Source organism: Vipera ursinii, assembly GCF_947247035.1.
Source record: "Vipera ursinii genome assembly, chromosome: Z".
NCBI classification, from domain to species: domain Eukaryota; kingdom Metazoa; phylum Chordata; class Lepidosauria; order Squamata; family Viperidae; genus Vipera; species Vipera ursinii.
Window position 1 is genome coordinate 102,044,551 of NC_139517.1, and position 22,898 is coordinate 102,067,448.

At 34.5% G+C, this 22,898-nt stretch overlaps 1 protein-coding gene across 2 annotated transcripts in view; it reads left to right on the forward strand.

The window, feature by feature from the left end:
• Nucleotides 1-22,036, forward strand: part of PIP4K2A (phosphatidylinositol-5-phosphate 4-kinase type 2 alpha) — a 72,979-nt gene extending 50,943 nt beyond the window's left edge. The window contains exons 4-11 of one of the 2 annotated variants that reach the window (XM_083377191.1): nucleotides 865-1,017; nucleotides 4,965-5,111; nucleotides 6,542-6,571; nucleotides 8,359-8,397; nucleotides 11,375-11,488; nucleotides 14,486-14,726; nucleotides 17,661-17,764; nucleotides 18,914-22,036. In XM_083377191.1, coding sequence (XP_083233317.1) covers nucleotides 865-1,017; nucleotides 4,965-5,111; nucleotides 6,542-6,571; nucleotides 8,359-8,397; nucleotides 11,375-11,488; nucleotides 14,486-14,726; nucleotides 17,661-17,764; nucleotides 18,914-18,994 — 909 coding nt within the window. In that variant the 3' untranslated portion in view covers nucleotides 18,995-22,036. The remainder of the gene's footprint in view (nucleotides 1-864; nucleotides 1,018-4,964; nucleotides 5,112-6,541; nucleotides 6,572-8,358; nucleotides 8,398-11,374; nucleotides 11,489-14,485; nucleotides 14,727-17,660; nucleotides 17,765-18,913) is intronic. The other variant, XM_083377192.1, reaches the window with a different exon arrangement.
• Nucleotides 22,037-22,898: the final 862 nt, after the last annotated feature.

A 22,898-nucleotide genomic window follows, 5' to 3' on the forward strand; every position in this document is an offset into this window, starting at 1 on the left:
CTGCTATCATGTCACCCCTCACCCTTCTCTTCATTAAACTACACATACCCAATTCCAGCAACCGTTCCCTATATGTTTTAGCCTCCAGTCCCCCAATCATCTTTGTTGCTCTTCTCTATACTCTTTCTAGAGTCTCGACATCTTTTTTACATCGTGGTGACCAAAACTGGATGCAGTATTCCAGGTGTGGCCTTACTGAGGCATTGTAAATTGGTACATGTGGTGCACATTTGAAAGAGAATTTGGAAAATAAAGGTTGATTTTAATTCCAATTGCAAATACAAACTGCTTCTCTTCCCCTAACTTTTAAGCATGAAGATCAAGACCATGCTCAGTCAATTTAAACTAAATTTGTACTAAAATGAATGGTATATATTGAACACATTATTTATATTCACCAATATATTCTCTCTTGAACCATTTGTTTCAGTGTGCAGTCCTTTATTACATGGTCAAAGTAGATTGGCTGAAAGATATTCCTTCTTCAAAATATCAAAATGAAACTGCAGAAGTATCAAAACATGAGACAGACTTCTAAATATGCTTTTGGAAACTTTCCGTCCCTTTCTAAGATCTTTTCTACTGAGAGCTTACTTTCTCAGCAGCCAGAACACCCTCAAGCTACAGTTAATGAAAGGTTTCCCTCATGTTTTTTGTACTGTTTATTATTCTGTTTTCTTTAGAAGCATCGTAACTCTATTTATAAATGTCACAACACTATTAATTGATTTTCAACTATGATCCTTTTGCAAGATGTTTCTGATATAATTCAAGTATGTTTGTGTATAGCAAGTCCAGTTAGACATTTTATCAGTTAATTACATTAATTTCTACTTCTGACACCATCTTTAATTAATATGACAGAATTCTCTGACAAGAAGTTGTCCACTTGCTAATGATTCTCCAGCTCGGAGTGGTGCCCGATTCCACAGCTCTTATGACAAAAGATATGTCATCAAAACTATAACAAGTGAAGATGTAGCAGAAATGCACAATATACTGAAGAAATACCACCAGGTAATTCATTATTTGCTTTGAGAATGAAATAACACTTAATTGATTAATTTTTTGTATAATGCCTTAGGAAATGGGCATTATATCTCAGAGGGGCTTGTGGGTAGCAAGTGCACACATGCGTGTACAGCTTCCTTTATGTGAGTGACTCACTCACATGTGCACTTTCCAAGCTCAGAAGTTTGCGTGTGAATGGAGAGTGCTTGTGCAAATGCGCAAAGTTCCACTCACATGAATGGAAGGTGTTTGAGTGGAGTGTGCTTGTGCTCACTCGTGAAGCTCCACTCATGCAAGCACCTTCCACTCGTGCTAATGGAGCTTCACGCACATGCGCTTTCCCATTTTTCCCATGGCCTGGTTTTGAATAGGTCACGGCCCCACAGTGGGCCACAGCATGCAGGTAAGAGGACCCCTGATCTAGATAATAAAATTGTGTGTTTATTTTAATTTATCCTGTGATGGGACCAAAATGATTCAGATTTTTACAAACTGAATAATAGCACCTTTAAACATCTTCATAGTTGATAGTGTACCTTTTTGCACAAAAGATTTTCACAAATTAGAAAATGATCTAATTAAACTGTACAGTGATTAATATGAATGTGAAAAAACTGCTCCGTGCCCTTGCTGTGGAATTCTCTTTTAAAACTGAAAGAATCTGAATCAGTTCTATTTTTAAGTGTTATTCTCACACGAAGCATTACAGGTCAAGATTTTATACCGTGGGAATAAAAATGCAGATATGTATTTCAATTTTATATAGTTTGATTTTTATTCATTCTCTGTGAACTTGCAAAATTCTAGAATATACTTGAACTCTTGAATCCAAATAAAAAATTCATTTATTTTGATAAAACTATATGCTGGATGCTCTATCCAAATTAAATTGGAATTTATTGAAGTAATCAAAATCCCAGAGAACAAAGTGAACAAATTCAGTGGAGACAATTATTGTTATAAAGTAAAGATTTGATCAGCAGTGACAGTGGCTGGACAATTGATAAGTTATTGTACTGTATCTAATAGTGATACAATAATGTAAAAACAAAGATGTTATAAATTATAAGCTAATGCAGATAAAGCCTGGCTTTCTTATTGCAAAGAAGTTTCAAATGGCTTTTTGTACAATGCCAGATGATAGTGATGGACTTCACTGCTATGGAACGATCTTGGGATATTGACAACTTTTTGTGAAAATAGCCTTTTTGTCCAGCAGCAACAGTACTGTAGTGGTGTTACCACAGCTAATAATATTTACTCAGCTAATCTTACTAGAATGCCTTGTGTTTTTTTACTCTTTCACAGTGAACATAGCAGGGATACTTTGACTAAAGTAATCAATTTGGAAAAAATTACTCATTTTCAGCAGCAACATCAAGTTTACTTTTCTTTAGACCCCAGAATCCTCCACTAGTGATAGTAACATATGCTATTTTTGAAATAATGGAATAGGTTACATGTTTTCTAAGTAAAATAATTGCAGTCATATCTACAGAAATCAAAATTAATCAGAAGATGACACAACTGAGAGATGTGTATCAATACAGAATAAATAAATAAGTCAAGCTTCCCTAATAAGCTAATAAGGTTTTTCCCACAAAAAACATATTACAAATAAGAAATCGCCCCCAGAATTGTATTATAATTGATATATTTGATAAGATGAACTAAAGTAAGCAATATTTTAACCTGTGCTTGCAACTTAACTTTAGTTTAATTAGCCTTAATTCCAGTTGATTCTCAGTTCATATTTTAATAAATCTCATTTTATGTTCCCTGTTCAAAGTATTGATGAAAGAGTACACAATAGTTTCATGGTTGAGAATTTAATATTTCAGTAAGTTCAAACTGTAGCCTTGGTTAGAAAAAAGGCTGGATACTAAAAATGTGAAATATATGCTAATCTCAAAAATGTCTGATTTAAAAGTTGTTATATTAATTAAATTCTAAAGTTCAGTTGTCTTAGATTCTTACTGTTGAATAAGAATACAAAATGGAAGCTTCATTTGGATATAATAGAAAGAATTATTCTCTACTTAATCATTGCTACTACATTCATTACAAGAAGGAAGAATTGGTGTTTAAATGGCCTTGCCTACTAGTCTTAGTCTCATGAGATAACCAGGAGATCAAATTAATCTGCTGAATTAAAATGTGCATATGTATTTCATTACTAATAGATAGATATGTTTATAATGCATTTACAAACCACAGAAAATGTCATCAGGCCAAAATTATTTAGCGTCATTGTCATGCTTCTGAAATAAAAGCCACAATTTATAAGCAGCAGTGTAGTTTTATGTGAGCTCTAAGATGTGGTGGAATCACAGGCTAAAGGAGAGAGGGCAGTAAAAAGTCATTCAAGCATGGAGTGTGGGAAGAAATGAAAGAGGCCAGACTATTGATGCCTTTACCTGCCACTTCCAAAGGGAATGCAATCAGCCAGGTAAGATTCTTGTAAATAGGTGGTCAACAATAAATAAATTGCTTTGGTCAATGCAAGTAATGGTTCTAGTTCCCTGCACCTGACAAACCATACTTAAAATATTACATCAAGCATTTTATTATATTTGAATACTTTAATTTTTTCTATGGTATACCTTCTGAAGCTTATTCCTCCCTAGGCTTGCATTCATATTTTGTGATTTTCCTGAATTAAGAAATCTGTGATTCAAAATTGTGATTGCATTCAGATACATTGCATTTACAATGAATTGTTTAAAAAAATCAATTCATAATAATGTCAAGGCACTCACATTTTATACTTAATGCAGAACTTTTGTAAAACAATTGTAAAACTAGGTGTTTTTCTTCTGCACTTTAGTAATTTTATTTTAAAAATATGTTCTCCTGAAAATAAAATATTAGCTTTATAAAAAAATTTGAAACTAATTTTGAATAGCAGAAAAACAAATAATTTCAACTATTCATATATACTATGTAGATTTCTATAGCACTACATTTGCTGTACAGCTAAAAGTATACATTTTTATTTTATATAAATGTGTATGAAAAGTTGAGGTCCCTATTGAGTATCCATACTAACAGGATAATCCTTGTAGCATCAGGATGTTCTCAATATCCAGCAGTGCCATGAGGTGAGGTGCTGTGCTGTTGATGAACACAACGGAGGATGCTTTGCAGATAGTGTCTTTGATACTCTTTCCTTCCATTATAAGAAAAAAAAAGATATCTTAAACATACTTAGATTAAATCTTTAGGGCTTCACCTATCTTTTTTAGGGTGAAAACACAACCAAATAGTTTTTCATCCATTGTGTACACTGAGAGCCCATGTTATACAGTAGTTAAGGTGTTGAACTAGAACCTGAGGAGATTTGGGGGAATTCAGTCTTAGCTCAACTTTCCTTACAAGGATGTGGTTGTATGAAAAATTGAAAAAGGAAGTATAGCCTGCATTGAGCTTGTGGAAGAGGAGATATACATATATCAAATTAATACAATAAATGCTATCTTTCCTAGTTGAACAGGGAATTATATCTATTTTGATAGCTCCCATATATCTGCAGGCGGCAAGCTCCAAGGACGGCCACCTTTTTGCTGAGGTGCTAAAACCTTAGAAGTGAAAGTACATAGTTTCTACCTGCTGCAAGTGAGCTGTTTAGTCATGAGGTGCAGATTTGAAGTGAGAACTGGTAGAGAAGGGAATTGGTAGGTTATATGGATTTCAAATGTTTATGGAAATCAAACACCTTTAAATAAAATTGAAGATTTTGCATGTTCACCTGTCACAGTCTTATTGAACATTTAATTCTGTGCAATCTTCATTGTGCAAATGCCATCCATAATTAAAGGATGTAGACACTCTTATTCTAACTATTTCATGATAATGCAATTTTTCATAGTGATTTACTTGTCTGGTTTGATATAAGGAAAATTCTAAAATATGTTATAACATCTAATTTCTTTTTTAAAAAAATATCATTGTAGTTTATAGTGGAATGCCATGGCAACACACTACTTCCACAATTTTTGGGCATGTACCGGCTTACTGTTGATGGAATTGAAGTGTACATGATTGTTACAAGAAATGTATTCAGCCATCGTCTGTCTGTCTATAGAAAATATGATTTAAAGGTGAGCACTTTTTTCCTATGGGAATTACAATAATTCTGTTAATAGTTCTGCTAATAGGGAAAGGAAGGAAGGAAGGAAGGAAGGAAGGAAGGAAGGAAGGAAGGAAGGAAGGAAGGAAGGAAGGAAAATTCTATCAGATACTTTAAAGCTAGTAATTACAGTGCATCAAAACATTTCAAAAAATGATCTTTTTTTGAGCTGTGTTTATTAAAATAACATTTGTGGCTTATCCTACAAAACCTTTTATGAAAATAACAATGTGTGTTGTAAAGTAAGTGACTAGACAGAGAAATGCTAGCTGAAGTAGCTAAGTGCTAATGCTTTCAGTCCAAGCCATTTGAGAGGTTAAAAAAACGAGCTGAAGAGGCTATTTCATCCTTAATGTACTTTGTACGCAGCTGTGTTTTACACACAGATATTTTTTGGTAATTAATAGAAGTACTACAATAGATTAAAGCACTGCATCATTTAATATTTAAAACTATTTTAGCAAATGACTAAAAAGCCATACTAAGCCATTTCTATTTTCTATCAAATATATTTTAAATGGCAGTCCTATATCCACTTACCTGGAAGTAAGCCTCATTGATCTTACTTCCTCTGAGTGGGTAAAGAGGTGATTATGTACTTGTTGTTTGAAGTCTGATTGGTTCAAATTAGTTTACCATATTCTGGGGATTAGGTTTAGAAAGTGAAGTGGTTCAGGAAAAATCTTACACATGAGATTGATTTACTTCTGTCAAGTAGCCTTCACAGTATTTTATTTTAAACAGTTGATGCATCCTGTATTAGCAAAAGAAAATATTCTGTTTTCCCATAAAACTTTTTAAAAGATTCTCAGATTTGCTAAGAGAAACTGATATAACTGCAGACTGTAGAATGTGATAGCTCAGTCTCTACAATGTAAATTATCAATGCTTTATTGATCTACATTCTTTTAAAAATATAATAATTAACAATTTACCTGGGTGTTCAAAAAGTCAATATCAAGTTTATTTCACATCCTTGGATTCCACTTCAGTAGAATTTCTATCCCTCCATCAACCATGAATAAATAATAGTCTTAAGAAACATAAATATCTTAGCTCCTGGACCTATAAATATTATTCAGGTAGAAATCAAAGCCATTTCATTAGATGTGTCCTAGAATTTACTAGTGAAAGTTTGCTATAAAGTTCCCAGAGGAAAGCTAAGATACATGAGTAGTCCTTATCCTATAACCATTTTTCAGCAACCATTCAAATTTACAATGGCACTGAACAAATGTTGGTTATGATCATTCCTCAAGAGTTCCTGCTGTCCCAGCACCCGCATGGTCACATGATTGCTGTCTAGGTGCTTGGCAACTGGTTTGCACTTACACTTACAACCAATTGTGGTCCCTGCGATCATATGATCACCCTTTGTAACTCTCCCTATTATTTCCCCAGAATGTCAGTGGGGAAGCCAGCAAGGAAGGGGTAAGTGTCTTCCACCCACACACCTTTCTCCAGCCCTTTTCCATTCGTGCCAGGCCAACTACTTTCACACCATTGCTCACTTTCTCCAACCTGTGCCACCTCAGTCCCCACACACTCTTCCTTATCTGCATCTTTTATGCATACCCTCATGCTCTTGATTATTTGACCACAGTCGGTCCTTGAAGAATGACTGTTCATTCAGAAACTCTTTGAGGTTATGGCTGCACTGAACAAATGATACTTAGGCCCATCTCCAAAGTTACATCCATTGCAGAGACCCTGCAATCACATAATCAAAATTCAGGTGCTTGGTAGTTAGTTGCCACAGGACTAGTGGAGCACCATCAGCCAATCTCCCTACCATCTCCGCCCTTTTGGCTGCTCTGGCAGTAGTGAGACTGAAGTAGAGGCCTGGGCCTTTAGCAGTATGAGCTGACAGCTGACACCTTGGGCTTCCACTTCAGCCCTGGCACTGCCAGGACTGCCACAATCACTGAGGAGTGTTCTCCCTCAATCCCCATGGGACTGAGCCATGGCCAGTTATAGTACAAAGCCCCTGTCGCATCCATCTTCTTTCACCATCTTCCTCCCACTGCTGACAAGGCACACACAGCCTGCCCAAGGCAAGACAATGGCTGGGTGCACTAGGCCCTTTTCCCAAAGTATGCCATTCTCCAATGTGCCTCAAGGTGCTTTGGAAGGGCTTGACATCATGCTTTATGACTGCATCACTTAGCAGTGGAAGTTCTCAATCCAATTGCTGTTGTTAACGAAGGACTACCTGTACTCCAAAAATGCTAGCAGGAAAATGGCAGTTTATCTTCTGAACTTTATGATGCTACTTGTGACAATGTTAAATGAGAGCTAGTTGGTTCTCAGAAGTTTTTTGCACTCTATATTTGCTTTTGGTAGGTGCTATAAGAGTAAAATATAATACTATAACTTGGTAAATGTGTTGTTTTAATTTTCAGTTTTAATTATTTATTTTTAATTAGCATAAAATATTAAATTTCACTATCCTCCAAACATACCAATATTTTAAAGTGTTTGATACATATTTGACTAGTTAATTAATCTCTAACATTTTGGTTTCATTTTATTATACATATATATATATATATATATATATATATATATATATATATATATATATATATATATATATATATATATATATATATATATATATATTACACACTATATACCATTTTGAAATTCAGTTACAGTTCAGATTTATCCAGTGGGATAGTTGGTGAGTAGATACACGCCTACACAGTGCACATGGCTGTGCACACATTGGAAAACAGGGTGCCAACGGCTTTATTAATACCAATACCTTAAATTCCTTCCAGAAGTATGAGGAAAATCACTGAAACACTCATGTATGAACAGGCTGAAATTTAAGAGAAATCTACAGAAGCAGGTTAATGCATGTAATAGTTTATAATAATTATGTGTGACTTTTCCCAGAGCATTGTTAACCAGGAGACACTTCCTCCTCTGTTGAAGAATGGTTATGGCTGACATGCTAGTAGCTAATGGACTCCAGATGCTTAGAGTTAATAGAAGGAAATAGTAATAGGTCCAGGAAAATCCAAATCTCCATAAAGAGAATTTTCTTTTATTATTATATATGTTAATGCATCTGTCTGAATTTTATATTTGTTCATAATACAATATAGTAAGTTTGAGGAATTAGAATGTGTTCTAGTAGGTTTATAGGGAAAACATTTCTATAAGTATTCAGTATTGTTCTAGTGACAAAATGTGCTGTGTTTTTCTTCCAGGGCTCAACAGTAGCAAGAGAAGCTAGTGACAAAGAAAAGGTGTGACAACATTATATTTATATACTTAGTCATCTGCCTTCAAGTTGTAAGAAAGGGCAAATTTATGTTAGTTGTGGAGTATTTATTCTTGGCCACCTTCTTAGGTGCAATTCTACATCTACTTAATCAGCATAAGACACATTGATCTCAAACTAAAACCAAACCCATTTGAGGCTTCACTTCTTTTTTTAAAAAAAATATGTTTTATTGATTTTAATATAATCACTTAATATTTTGTAAACAGTGTGTTGTCTGCGATAGTATTTAAAAACAATAACAATTAATTTCTATAATTCTGTAGTCCATATAATGGCTTTGCTTGGTTTTCTCTTCTTCCAATAATATTCTCTTTTGCCAACCTTAAATTAATACAGTTCTTATTATTTGAATAAATGATAATTAAATATAGATATTTTTTCATGTTTCTGCAAATAATAACCACATCAATATAAAGCTTCTTTTCTAATTTCCTCATCATAGATCCTGTTTACAGAATTCTTATTTAAATTTGTTTTCACTACAGTATTCAAAGCACTCTTTACTGGTTAAGATTTTCTCAAAATTAGTTACACTTAAGTATTTAAGTCTTTTTTCTCATACAAGCCATCCCAACACTTTTACATTTCTAATATCTTAAAAAAGGGGGGAAAACAGAAAACATTTCTTTTATATAAACCATCCCAACATTTTTATATTTCTCATGTCAAAAAAAAACATAAAGGAAAAAAAGAAAGAAAAAATATTATGTTACTTGAAGGGTTCATCCCTCTTAAACTAATCTTCATTTACATCCAAAATCTTTCTATTTCTTTAACCATATTCAAACAGATGTTTGAATTTTTAAATATTCCCTCTGGTAAATCCCATCATCTAATTTTTAATTCTCACTTTAGCTTTTTTTTTTTTTTGCCAAACATCTTTTGTGTATTCACTTCTTATTGGGGCAGACTGCATCCAGTATGACTTTACTTTAACCAAATCTTACATATTTCATTAGACTACAACCTTATTTTTTTTCTAAGCTGCCTTAGAAAAACTGCTGAAAAACAAAGTATAAATAAATTATTTTAATTATTGTCAATTAAAACAGTCTTGATAATGTTGAGAATGGGAAAATTTATTTAAAACTATTTATAGATCTTAAATGCCTCAGTTACTTTGGCAAAAGTATTATAATTCAGAAACTGTAAATTAAAATAAACACATTGCAATTTAATGTGGAGAAGTCCCATTTTTACAGTAATGTTTGTCAAGATTCTAAAGCTAATTGACTTATGAATTCTTCATTTATACTGTCCTAGAGTAGTCTTCTCCAATCTGAATGCCTCCAGATGTATTTGGATCACAATTTTTTGAGTTCTCATCTAACATAACCTGGATTGTGGTTCTAATACTATACCACATTGGAGAAGGCTGAGCTGAGTGTTGTGAAGAACCAGTTAAACTGAATCCAAAAGTGATCACCTGCTTGTTAAAATAGAAACCAAAGTCAATTTCCTATCATGAGGCTAACCAGACTATCGTGCAAATGGTTGTAGGAAATCATTTGTGACAGTTTTGTTAGTAATAAAATTGACTTTATCAAAACATATATTTGAACATACCTATTTTTGGCTTAGGGAAGAGTGATAGGCTTTCAAAGTCCTCAGATTCTGACAGCCGAATCTTTGATTTTGCTTAATTTCTACAGTGATGTATATAGATTACATGTGAATAATTGGAGCATTTTGTGGTTCTCTGTCTCTCCTAGGAGTTCTATAATGTGACATAATGACTGTAATTATAGTGTATAGTTGTTTATGGCTGATTATTGAACATCTTGCTAATGAGGGACTTGTGCTCTAACATATACTGCTATGTTGTGGGTCCTTTACCTTTTCTGTTGTACCAAATATTAGCTCTTACTTAGAGGATATATTTCCACAGCTTCTTCCCCTACACCTTTGCTTCTTGTATTGCATGAAATGTGTGCTAGTACATATTAAAATATTTTAATGCAATTGTAGAATTAGAAAAAGCAGTTAGGCCATCAAGTCCAAGTTTTTTCTTAGACTAAAAATTCAGATTAAAGTTTTGATGACAATAGCTTTTTGCTAGTCGCAGATTCTTCATAACCAGTGCTTTGGTCAGGTTGGATTTAGCATTGTAGCTATCTTTTGATAAGTTGTCATAAGAAGTAATTCAAAAACAAATATTTTTATGGTCACTTATCAAAAAAATATTCACACTATTCCCTTAAAATGTTTTGATTCATAATTACATCACTTATTTCTTTATTTTCTTTGCCTAAGGGACAGCTTGGGGCTTCTTTCACAAAATTATGTACAAGAAAATAATATAATTACTTCATGAATAATTATAAAGTAATCCTCCTTAGGTTTTATAATATTTTATGAACCCTAAGCAAGGCATAAAATCAGTTTAACAACTCATCACTTTGAATCTTTCATGAACGGTGTTGTTGCATCTTCTTATCATGGTAAATTGGGGAGAACTTAAGCCTCAGATCTGTTTCTGAACTTCTGATAGCAAGGACTTTAGCAGAGCCTCTGAACAGGATTGCTTTGTTTATTTCTTGCAGGATGTTTTAGAGTGATGTATTTAGTTCCTGACATGTAAAACAGATTTTATTGTTACACTATCAACTATTTTTTAATTGATGAATAATGAAATGTATCAAACACTGATTTTATAAATCAGAATGTTTTGTGGCTTAGTAATATAAGCATATGAAAACAAACAAGGGCTGTCTTAATGAAAGGAGAAAATAAGATACTAATGTATTTGTATTTATCCCATTTGTTAGAAATGGTTCACTATATTCTGGTGCTGTAGCTCTGTAATGCCCCCTGGTGGGTGTTATATTACATTTTGATGGCTGTGCTTGATTAGTTATGCTCCGCTCAGACAATTGACGTTTCATTATTCTGTTGCCTTCGTTGTTTTTTAATGGCTTTTGTTTATTTGTCTATCTTAGGCCAAAGAACTGCCAACATTTAAAGACAATGACTTCATTAATGATGGTCAAAAAATTTACATTAATGAAGCCAACAAAAAGATGTTCCTTGAAAAGCTTAAAAAGGATGTAGAGGTAAGAATTCTAGACAAAGGTACTATCCTTGCCAGAAACACTTATACAATTCTACCACCTAACTGATACAGCTGATAACTGAAATATTTCAATATGTTCCTGTTCCAAATATGTGCATTCCTTGAAAATTGCTTTGGACCTACTCTGCACACACCATCTCTCTCTGGTGTTCATTAAAAGGAGCCACAACATTGTAGCTCAGTGAAAACTAGAAAAAGGCAGCCTGCTTTCATGAATATTAAAACTATGCAATAAGTCAGGGAAGACAGAATTGATACTAAAAAGTAGGCACATCTCTCATGTCCGTGAGTGACAGGAATGAAGGACCTTTGTTGTCTGCACTGTCTAGGATTTACCATGTTGGTTTAAAACAAGCTGGTAAAAAACAAAAGCTTCAGATCTCAAACTGAGATTGATCATTTTGGGTTAAATGCTGCTTTGTTCACTGAAATATAAAATGATTCTTCCCTTATGAAAAGGTGTAACATTCTAACACATTATCACTATGAAATAATAATTGTTTCTTCTGCTCTTAAATACCTGAATATTCCTGGTATTTTACGTTGAGTTGTTAATTTGAAGTATGAAGATTTGATGATGTTCCTGTGAAATATGGATCAAATTGCCTTTTCCATTGTTTAAATCTAGTGTATAAACTTGTTTTGCTGAGAATTAAATAGATCAGTAATTTTGCTCCCACAAAACGGTCAGCCTTATAATTAGTCTTTTGGTGATTAGTGCAGCATTTAAGCATACAAGAGCCATGGTGGCACAGTGGTTAGAATGCAGTACTGCAGGCGAACTCACTGCTCACTCCAGGAGTTTGATCCTGACCGGCTCAGGGTTGACTCAGCCTTCCATCCTTCTGAGGTCGGTAAAATGAGGAGCCAGATTGTTGGGGGCAATATGCCGACTCTGTAAACCGCTCAGAGAGGGCTGTAAAGCACTGGGAAGTGGTACATAAGTCTGCTATTGCTATTTCTTTAAATCCCGATAGAAATATTATATTTGTATGTAAGCAATTACTCTAAGATAGTTTAGATTCTCACAATGATAAAGAAAGGCTATAAATGCATCATATAATTTATTCTATATTCATAATATTTTTTAAAAAATTGTTTTGCTGAGAATTAAATAGATCAGTAATTTTGTTTCTGCAAAATTTTGCTCCCGCAATTGCTGTCCAATCAATTGATTTCAGTTTAAATGCATTTTATTTTTCACACTGACTATATATTTTATTTTTTTAGTGATTATCCTCAGTCTGGTATGGTCCTGATATGTTAGACTTCAGTTCCTATAATGCCTTGCCAATTTGTGATGGGGACTGTGGGAAGTCTGAGCAGTCTGAGCAATAAATCTCAAAATCATAGTGTTGTTTCTTTTTATGGAAGGAGGCATTCTTTTTATGGGAGGAGATACATTTTGTGGAGCTATTTGATTATTCATTTAGTTTTCTGTTTGCATTTTGTTGTTCTATAACTAATCAATATGCTTTCATTTCCTTAATATATAGATAGCTTGTAAAACAACATTCCTCCTAGAAAGCTGGGAAGGAAGTAAATATAATACTGTTCCAGCCTTTCTTTCAGGACTGACTTTCAGGGCCCAAGTAAGCCTGATATTTTTCATGTGACTTTCTGTGGCTGGTACTTTTTAATATGTAGCTGATATGGAGGGGAAGGAATCAAATCAGATCAGGGCTGTAGTAAATAATTGTCTTTGTCACATTTCCAATTTTATTGTTCACTTGCATCTGCTACCAAAATGAACTGAAACATGGGATCTTGGTATATAGGCAGTTCTCAAGATATGATAGGTCATTTAACGAATGTTCAGTTACAGCAGACCCCCAAATTACATACATCTCTCTTTCAAAGTTACAAAGGTTGCAGCGCTCCTGTGTTCATTCACTATTAAAACTGACCACAGGGATACTGCAGTGCTCCCTGCCTCTGTTCCCCACCCCACCAGAACTCCACAGTGTTTGGGCCTGTTTCTCACATGTCCATCACCCATCACATTTACCTTTTGGAGCTCTCCGGACCTCATGTTGGGGAAAGAGGACAGGCCACATGTCCCTGGGCTGCGCAGCGTGATCCAAAGGCAGCTGCCATTTTTGCCCACCCACTTGTGAGCAGGGACAAAATGGCAGCCCCCCAGACAAACTGCTTCATGTTGCTGCCTTAACGAAATCTATACAGTGCTGCAGAAACTTCTGAATACTACAGAAAGCTTCTGCAGCACTGTAAATCTCATTATAAGGCAACAACAATGAAGTAGTTTGTCCCCAGCCTGCATGGCAATGACCCAAACATGGCTGCCATTTTGTAGCTAGGACAAAATGGTGCCTATTTCCAGAATTCTACCATGTGGTCACACAAAGAAGCAAGAAACAAACCATTCCAGTATTCTAGAAGGCCTCAGAGCTCTTCAAAAGGTAAGTGGGAATCAGGCCTAAAGCTCACCTGAGTGGGAAAGTATGAGTGGGGAAAAACCTGTGGAGGCCCAAGGATTGGGTAGTAGAGCACAGGGCACGTGGGCTTCTGCCTGTGCTAGGCTTCCAAGGGCCTCTGCCACCCTTGAGGCACCCAGTTCTTTATTTAATGACCCAGGCATTCATTTAATGATTCATTGGGGAAAGCAGGGATAGAGGGGTCATTAGATGAGATATTTCACCTAACAATCATTACAACATGGGACTGTAATGGGGAAATCCATTACAGACATATCTTGAGGACTACCTGCAGTGGATACTTCATCATTGCCAAATATGGATTGTGGAAACAGAAATCCTACAGGTTTGGGCAAATATCATATTCAGCTGCTTTAACTTTACCTGTTACATTCTTGAAATATTTTTGCATCTTTCATTAAACCCCACTTTTTTGATTTTCACTTGAACAAATCTCTGCTAGTAGAAACCAACATTTGGTGTAGTAAAGGTATCATTTTCTGATTGATAATGGATTCCTTTTTTTCATTATTGCTGTGTAGTTCCTTGCTCAATTAAAACTCATGGATTACAGCTTGCTGGTTGGAATTCATGATGTTGAACGAGCTGAGCAAGAGGAAATAGAATGTGAAGAGAATGATGACGAGGAAGGAGAAAGTGATGGGACTCATCCAGTTGGAACACCTCCAGATAGCCCAGGAAATACACTGAACAGTTTGCAGCCTTTAGCCCCAGGAGAATTTGATCCAACCATTGATGTTTATGGTATAAAATGCCATGAAAGTAAGTGGCTTTGCTATAAATACTTAGACATGAAGGCCACTAGGATTCCTGTGCAAACTCTGAGCTTTAAAAAATGGATCAAAAATATGCTTTATGGAGTTTCTCGTTCATCCTAGTAATTAACACATCATGGTTGAAACTAAGTAATCTATGATGTGTTAACAATATACAAAAGTATGGGTAGTCTCAAGTATGAAGTACAGCAATTTGACTTTGTACTTATATATTTCAAGTACATATGCCTATCATAGTACATCTCCAAGTGGGTACAGAATTAATAATACCTTAGAGTACAATAAAATATATAATAAATAATAATAAATTTATAGTCAGAAAATAAAGCAGTTAAAATGCTCTGGGACTTTAGAATTCAAACAAACAGACACTTGCCACATAATACCCAGACTTAACAATTGTCAGTAAGAAAGACAAAAAAGTCTGGATGGTGAATGGGTCAGTACCTGGATGAAGCAGAAGAGAAAACTGAAGGAAATCACAAAATGCAAAGATCTACAAATAGAGGTAGAATCACTAGGGCAAAAGAAAGCAAAGATAGTATCAAAAGTAATAAGCACCTTATGTGCAATTTCAAAAGTTCTAGAGCATGGGTCCCCAACCCTGGGGCTATAGTAGCAGTCCATGATCTGTTAGGAACCGGGCCACACAGCTGGAGGTGAGTGGTGGACGAGAAAGTTAAACGAAAATCATCCCCACTGGTTTGTGGAAAAATTGTCTTCCACGAAACTGGTTCCTGTGCCAAAAATGTTGGGGGCCATCAGTCAATTATAAAAGGCAGCTTTACACAGAACAGCTTACTTTCTGTGACAATACCTCCAATATAATCAAATATCCACATCTGCCTGTCCAAGGGTAGGACTCTAGATGGACAAAAATGCTAAATCCAGTCTGAACATCTGGCTGACCAGACAAGCCAGAATAAAAGATATAAAATAAAAATATAAAACACAATAAAAAAGAAAAAGAAAATACAAGGACATAAAATGTATAATTCATGACTATAATAATGTGATTTAGTTATTCCATCATAAACCCTCATATTTGAAGGCAAATAAAATTATTTTCTGTAGGAAGTGGAAAGGTCAAAAATGCTTAGTTAATACCCCAGAAAAAGTACTTTTATTTTACTTAGAAAAATTATTTACTGAACAATACTATTTTTGATATTGTCAAATAAACCACACCTATTAGTGTGGATGGATAGTAGTAACAAAAAGCAAGTCATTGCTTTGACATATTTCCCAAAATTTCCAGTCCTTTCAGCAGAAAAGAAGCTTGGTTCCATATTCCAGATCAACACAATCCTATTTCTATTATCATTTACAACATTTTTTCTATTTTCTTTCCTTAGAAAACAAAAATAGAAAAAAATATTCTAAACTATGATAATGGAAATGGGTTCGTGTTGATCTCCTAATCCGTGTTCATATAGAATTTCAAAATTGGCAGTAGATTTAACCTAAGTGCTGAAAGCACTGGAAAATAGATGTAAACATTATCATTTGGAGTTGTATATTGAAGCAAAATCAATAGAATCTTTCTGGTTTTTTGTTAAATCTTTGCACCAAGGCCCTCATAAATGTGATAGCATTTAACAAAATAAAGGATTTCAAACCATGTTTTTAAAGGAGGTTGACTAACAAAAGAACTGTCTTTGGAGAAAAATGAGTATTTTCTTTATTTTGGCTCCATAATGTTTAGCATTTAAAATATTGAAACCATTATATATATGCATTAACTTATTGCTCTTTAGGAGCCAGTTGGAGTAATAGATAAGGCACCACATTAGAAACAAGGAGACTGAGTTTTAGTCCTACCTTAGGCACAAAGCCTGGATAACCCAATGCCAACCACTCTTTGTCAGCCCTAGAAAGCAACCAAGGGCAAGTCACTTCCAAAATCTTGCCAAGAAAACATTGGGGGATATTTTTTTCTTGGAGAAGAACACTGACTCAAATCAAAACATAAATACATATTGTTCTTTATGACAGCTCTATAAGATATATATGATATTGGTAATTCATTCAGTTATATATTCAAAATGCATGCTAGATCTACAAAATTGGAGGCAGAGTGGATTATTGAAGTCATCTAGAATAACATCCACCCAATGTATGAATCCACTATTGCAGCATCTGTAAAGATGGCCCACCAGCTTCTGTTTAAGCATCTCCAGCCAAGGGATGTTCCCTACATCCTGAATAGCCTTTTCCATATTGAACATCTTTTCATATTAGGAAATTTCCCCAGATGTCCAGCTAACATTAAAATCCACTGTTTCTTTTCCTGTTTTTTGGAAAAGCTCTAAACAATTCTTCAGTCTTGTCTTCAGATTAAACATACCTAACCCCCCCCCCACCCACCCCCAAATGTTTCTCACATTTTTCCTTCTGGTTTCCTTCCTCCCTTATCTTCGTATACTTTGCAGCCAGGAGTATCTTATTTGATTTTAAACTTTTAGAAACTCATATCTTAGCTGGCTTCTATCAAACCAGTGCAAATATACATTTATTGATGGAATCTACACAGATTTTCTTGCAATTTAAGGTTAAGTTTTAATCTTATAAGCCACCTAGAGTTGAATTTGTGAGATGTGTGGCTATATAAATCAAATGAATAGCATAAAATGTGTCAAATCCTACCTGCCTTTTACAGCCATTTTAAATGGCTAAAATCCAGCTGATTTTAGGAGATTTAATAAAATGTATCATATTTGAACTCATCCCCCAGCCCAATAATATATCAGCACAATATTCCCTATTCTCAGACTTGAGGTACTTTTGTTCAGACTGATTGTGTGGGTTGAAATTCAATATGTCTGCTTCAATTATCCCAATTTATATTTGTTTATTTAACAATCTCCTTAGGTATGGTTTAATTTTATTTCCTCATCCCTCCCCAATCCCTTCCTCACAGATGCAGCTAGAAAAGAGGTATACTTCATGGCTATTATTGACATTCTTACTCATTATGACGCCAAAAAGAAAGCTGCCCATGCTGCAAAAACTGTGAAACATGGGGTGAGTAGGCCTCCGTTGCACTGTCTTGTCAAGGATTTTCAGAAGTTGAAACATTAAAGGGCTTTCATATAAATATGCTTACGTTCCCCCCTGGCTCTTTGTGTCTGAGGGCCTGTCTAAAATGAGGAGAGATCAGATGTGAGAGATGCTACCACTTTGTCTCACAAAGCAGTCACGAAAGTATGGCTCGGTTAACTTTTTAGAAATTTGTTATTGAGTGACAATGAACCATTCTCAAATTACATTCGCTTCTGAAGGGATTTTCTCTTTAATTAATGAGGCTTCTATAACTAGACTGTTATAAATCCTAAATAATTTCTGGAAATAGTGTGAAGATTTGTAAAGTAGAATCTTCCTTGTAGAATAGAGAATGCAGTTTTCATTGATTCAAGAATCACCCGAACTTTTGCAAACATGTTGAGGACTTCTCTCAAACATGTCTCAAAGGGTAGCCTAGGATCTATATGGAGAGTGGAGGTTTGGGTTTTATTAAAAGGTAAATGAGTAATTTAAGTCCCCACAAAGTTTATGATACTATTTTCATCTCGTCCTCTTCAGGGCACCAGAATATATTTTTTCTATCCCAGTACCAAACTGAACTTTTAAAATTCTGTGGGTATGCCTTATTATATGACAGTCAAAACTTTATTCACATCAAAGAGCAATTAGGTTAGAATAAGATAAAATATTGGAATAGATGGGCCTTGAATGAATGTTTGCTTCCTTCAATTTTTCTGGTATTTTAGCTGATAAGAGTATCCGAGAAGGTGCTACCTCAGTCTTCTCCTTTCATCTCCTCTCTTTTTCCTTCCCCTCCCTCCGCCCTGGATGAGCAGCCTTCCTAAGGCTGCTATTCCTTATTGTTTTTATTTTCAATGAATGTCTTAGAATTCAAAGCATTCTTTGAAATAAAGAGTATGTTTGAAGTGCCTACTAGTTTTTTATTTTTTAAAAAAAATAAAGACTGAAAAATAAAATTGGATAGGTCTTGGAGCCTACTTAGACAACCTTTTCCTGTGCTAGGTTGTGAATTGGAATAGCTGAGCACAATTTAACACCACAAGATTGGAAAATACAGATGTAAAATGTCCTAAACTTTCTTCCACCTTAAATTTAATTTGTGTCTCATCATATCTTCTGATTTTACAGGCTGGTGCAGAGATTTCAACAGTTAATCCTGAACAGTATTCAAAACGATTCTTGGACTTTATTGCCAACATCTTAACGTAACCTAAATGTTCTTTTGGACAGTGTGAGATCTGAAGAAACAGCAAATTGCTACAAGTGTGTATGGGGTCTTTAAGAAAGCTTCTTTTAAAAGAAACTCAAGTTCTCTCTTGCAGAAGGCAGCCCCCACCCCACCCATTTACATCTGCTGGCAAAGATGACTGACTGGGGTGAAATACATTTGCTTTTACAGCTGCCTGATTATGCCCAGCATAGTTCTAGCTATTTCTGACATGTATGTATGTGAGAGATTGTATGTGTGTATGAGTGTGCAAAAATGGATATAAATTAATAATAACTAAAATAGATCAGCTCCTACTCAATGTGCATTGCAACAACACCTCTCTGTGGATATTAGCTGAAATGGAATGAATGGAAAAAAGATTTTGTGGGAAGGGAAGAAAAATCTGTGTGCATGTTGAGATCTACAATATTGGAATCAAAGCTGTAAACTGTGGATCAGTTTAAAACTGAACTGAGAGATGCAAGATAATATTGGTGGTAATTATGACTCTGATCTTATTGTGAATGTTACACTTAACAACCCTGCATGTTTGCACTCCTTAAGAATAACCCCTATTTGCTGGAAGCTTTTCCTCTTGGCAATTTTTTAAAAACTACATTACTATGTAAGCCCATTGCAACAGGAAAGAGTCTTCTAGCAATGCAGAAGTTTGGCTCTTGTTTTATTAAATTCTGTGTATTTGCCAAGGGAAAACTCATTTTGAGGATCAGGGTGGGAGAATTACAGACTGTTTAACTGGCTTGTAACATGAAAATTTTGCATTGTATATTTATCATATAGAAACTGAGTATACTATAAAGAAAATCAAATATGCTTTTTAGAAAAATGAATTGTTAGGGGCAATAATGGCATTTTTCCCATATGAACAAAGATTTAGAAAGGTTTGCTCATCTGTAAGAGATCAGAAGAAGACATTAAATGTGCTGTTTTTAAAATATTTTATTAAAATATTCTTTTCTAAGCCCTATATTTTATTGTTTACATTAAAAGGAAAACAGGGATGCTCTTGAGTCTGTTTGAGAAGCTGAAGTTTACATGTAAAGTTATTTTGCAGTACAGATAAAGTAATTTCTTGAATTGTAACATGCAGTAATGTATCAGAGCAGATATTTTATTCACCCTTGTGATAGAATCTTTTTTACATCAGTGACAGATTGTTTTGAAGTATTTTAAATGATATTTTAATTATATTAATTTAGCTTTGTGTTTCTCTAAATTATATTGTTTAAAAGATTACCTAAAACTCTGCTGTTCCCTACAATCTGCTGGTTTTTATTTTTGGAGGTGTTGAAAAGGACAGAATTAGAGATGCTTAAAATTATATTCTGTATGCAAAACAATGTGCCTTTTTAAATTCTTTGTTTAAGTAGACATTTATGGGCAGTTTTTAAAAAGAAATCACACCCTGAAATTTATAATTTTATTCCTGGAGCACTGGATTGCCTTCTCCATTAACATAATGATAGTACAGCTACAAATTGAATACACGTAAAGTTAACTAGAAAATTCTGACAAAATAACAACTGGTCTTGCAATCTTATGTAGTCAAGAGCAATATCATCTCTGTTAATAATGGTGAGTTATTTTTTAAAAAGGTCTTATTACCTTTTTAAAAATATTTCTCAGTAGGTTTTCTTCCCCCCACCGGCATAATAATGCTTCAAAAAATGATAGGTTTTTTTTTAAAATTAACTAATCCTATTCTTCCTCCTGATACCTCGTATTTGGCCCAGAAAAGAGTTGAGGACATTTCAAGCAAGGTATGTGTTTGTGTGTCCATGCAAAAGCAAATTACATATGCCTTCAAAACCATTCAATGGGAATTTTTTAAATAAGGACCTAATTAAAACTGGGAGGGAACCTAGTCTAGAATCTGTGGAAGAGATTCCTGGCTGATCCTCTGGAGATCACTGGGATCTGCCAGTGTAGACAACATTCAGCTGTTCCAGGATTCATGTTATATTGGGCATAAAGCAATTTTTTTTCTTTAAAATACCAACAAAAATGCTGCTTTTTCATCTTGCTGCTTGGGATACTTCCCAAAACGCTATATAAACCATCAGCAGTTGCATGAGGAAAGAGGCACAGTTTACATTTGTTTCAGATCAGCTCTGTTGTTCTTTTCCTTTGGTATACTTATAAATGTCAACAATTGGTTGATTTTTGTTGCCCAATGCTGCTGCTGATTTCAATATTTTTAATATATATCAGCTGTGGCACATCTGAATAGTATATGCATTTTCTTAGTAATTTTAGTTTCATTTGGAGTTTCAGAATATAAGTGCTGCTTTAGGTTTTAATAATCCATTCATGCACATGATACTCAAACTTCAGTTTTAGATAATATGGCAAAAGTTGAGTTAGAGTAAAATGAACAATGGTTAATAATTGATTTAAAGCAAGGGATAGAGAGTATACATATATTATTCCTAAATATCACACCTATTTTAGAAATTCCTTTGAACATATTGTTTGGGCTCCAATTTGTTTTTTATAACATTCATGCCTTTGAAATTTTTATTCTTTATAAATGGATTCTAAATTTCCACAGAGAAGATATTGTTGCTGTTTTATAGACCAGCTATGTCCCAGTTGATACATGGTCACTAAATGAAGTAGTACCTCTCTTCTTACCTGAATTTCTACTGGTTAATTGGATATGTAATGTAATTGGGTGGACAATCACCTACTACTATGGGTGACTCCTCAGGATTATTAATAAATTAACTAATTTTTACTGCATCACTGATTGTATTTCCTCATGTTATTCTATACAATTCTGGGCTCTTCAGATAAGACTCCTTAACATTGTGGGCTTATCTACTGTACCTTGTGCTTCAGTATAGATTAAAATTGATAGATGTAATTCTCTAGAATGACAGATGCCCCCACTACTAGTTCCTTTTTGTATTCCCTCTTAAATTAATATATGAAAATAAGATCTGCACATTTCCTTAAGGCCAATTTGCAAAACATGGAGCCAAAACTATTGAAACTTCCTGACAGTTAGAATAATTAACCAGTGGAACAACCTGCCTCCAGAAGTGGTGAATGCTCCAACACTGGAAGCTTTTAAGAAGAGACTGGACAGCCATTTGCCTAAAATGGTATAGGGTTTCCTGCCTGAGCAGGGGGTTGGACTAGATGACCTCAAAGGTCCCTTCCAACTTATTATTTTTATTATTAATCATTTTATTTGATTGCAGTTTTGTCCAATTTTGCAGTTTCTAGGTTTCGATCTGCATGGTACCCATTTTATCCTTTAAAAATTCTGAATACCCAACTGGATCCCAACTCCACATATATTAGGAGTCCAGCTCCTCACATGCCGCTTTCAGTGTGATGCAGCTCTTGGAGAATATGGGAGTTCTCATTTTCAACTGTTACAATCATTTTGTTTTTTATCTCTCTCCATAACAAACATGGTATGTCTCATTCTTCATTTTTTCCCCCATTGGTTATTTTTCTGATATATTTTTAAATAGGTAGGATAGGTTCTGCGAAAGCATCATTCCCCTAGAAAAAAGAATCTTCATTCTGTTTCATTTATTATATACTCAGCATTTCTCCAGGCCAATTTCTACCTGAATAGTTAATTATTACACTTATCCCCAGTTCTGTAGTTGGATCTCTACTTTTATCAGTAAGAGAAACAATGCCCTTTATAAGTAAGAAAACTTTTTAAAAAACATATAACCTATAAATATCCTATTTGAATGTCTGGCGTTTTGAATAGTTCCTGCAAGCTGATAGCCACAGGTCACATTGTTTCTTGGGAGCATATAGTTTGGCTTTTTCCACAATCTCTTTCTCTTTTTTTAACATTTGGGTATATTGATATAATGTATTGCTTTGTCATTTTATACCCAGGGCATTTAACCC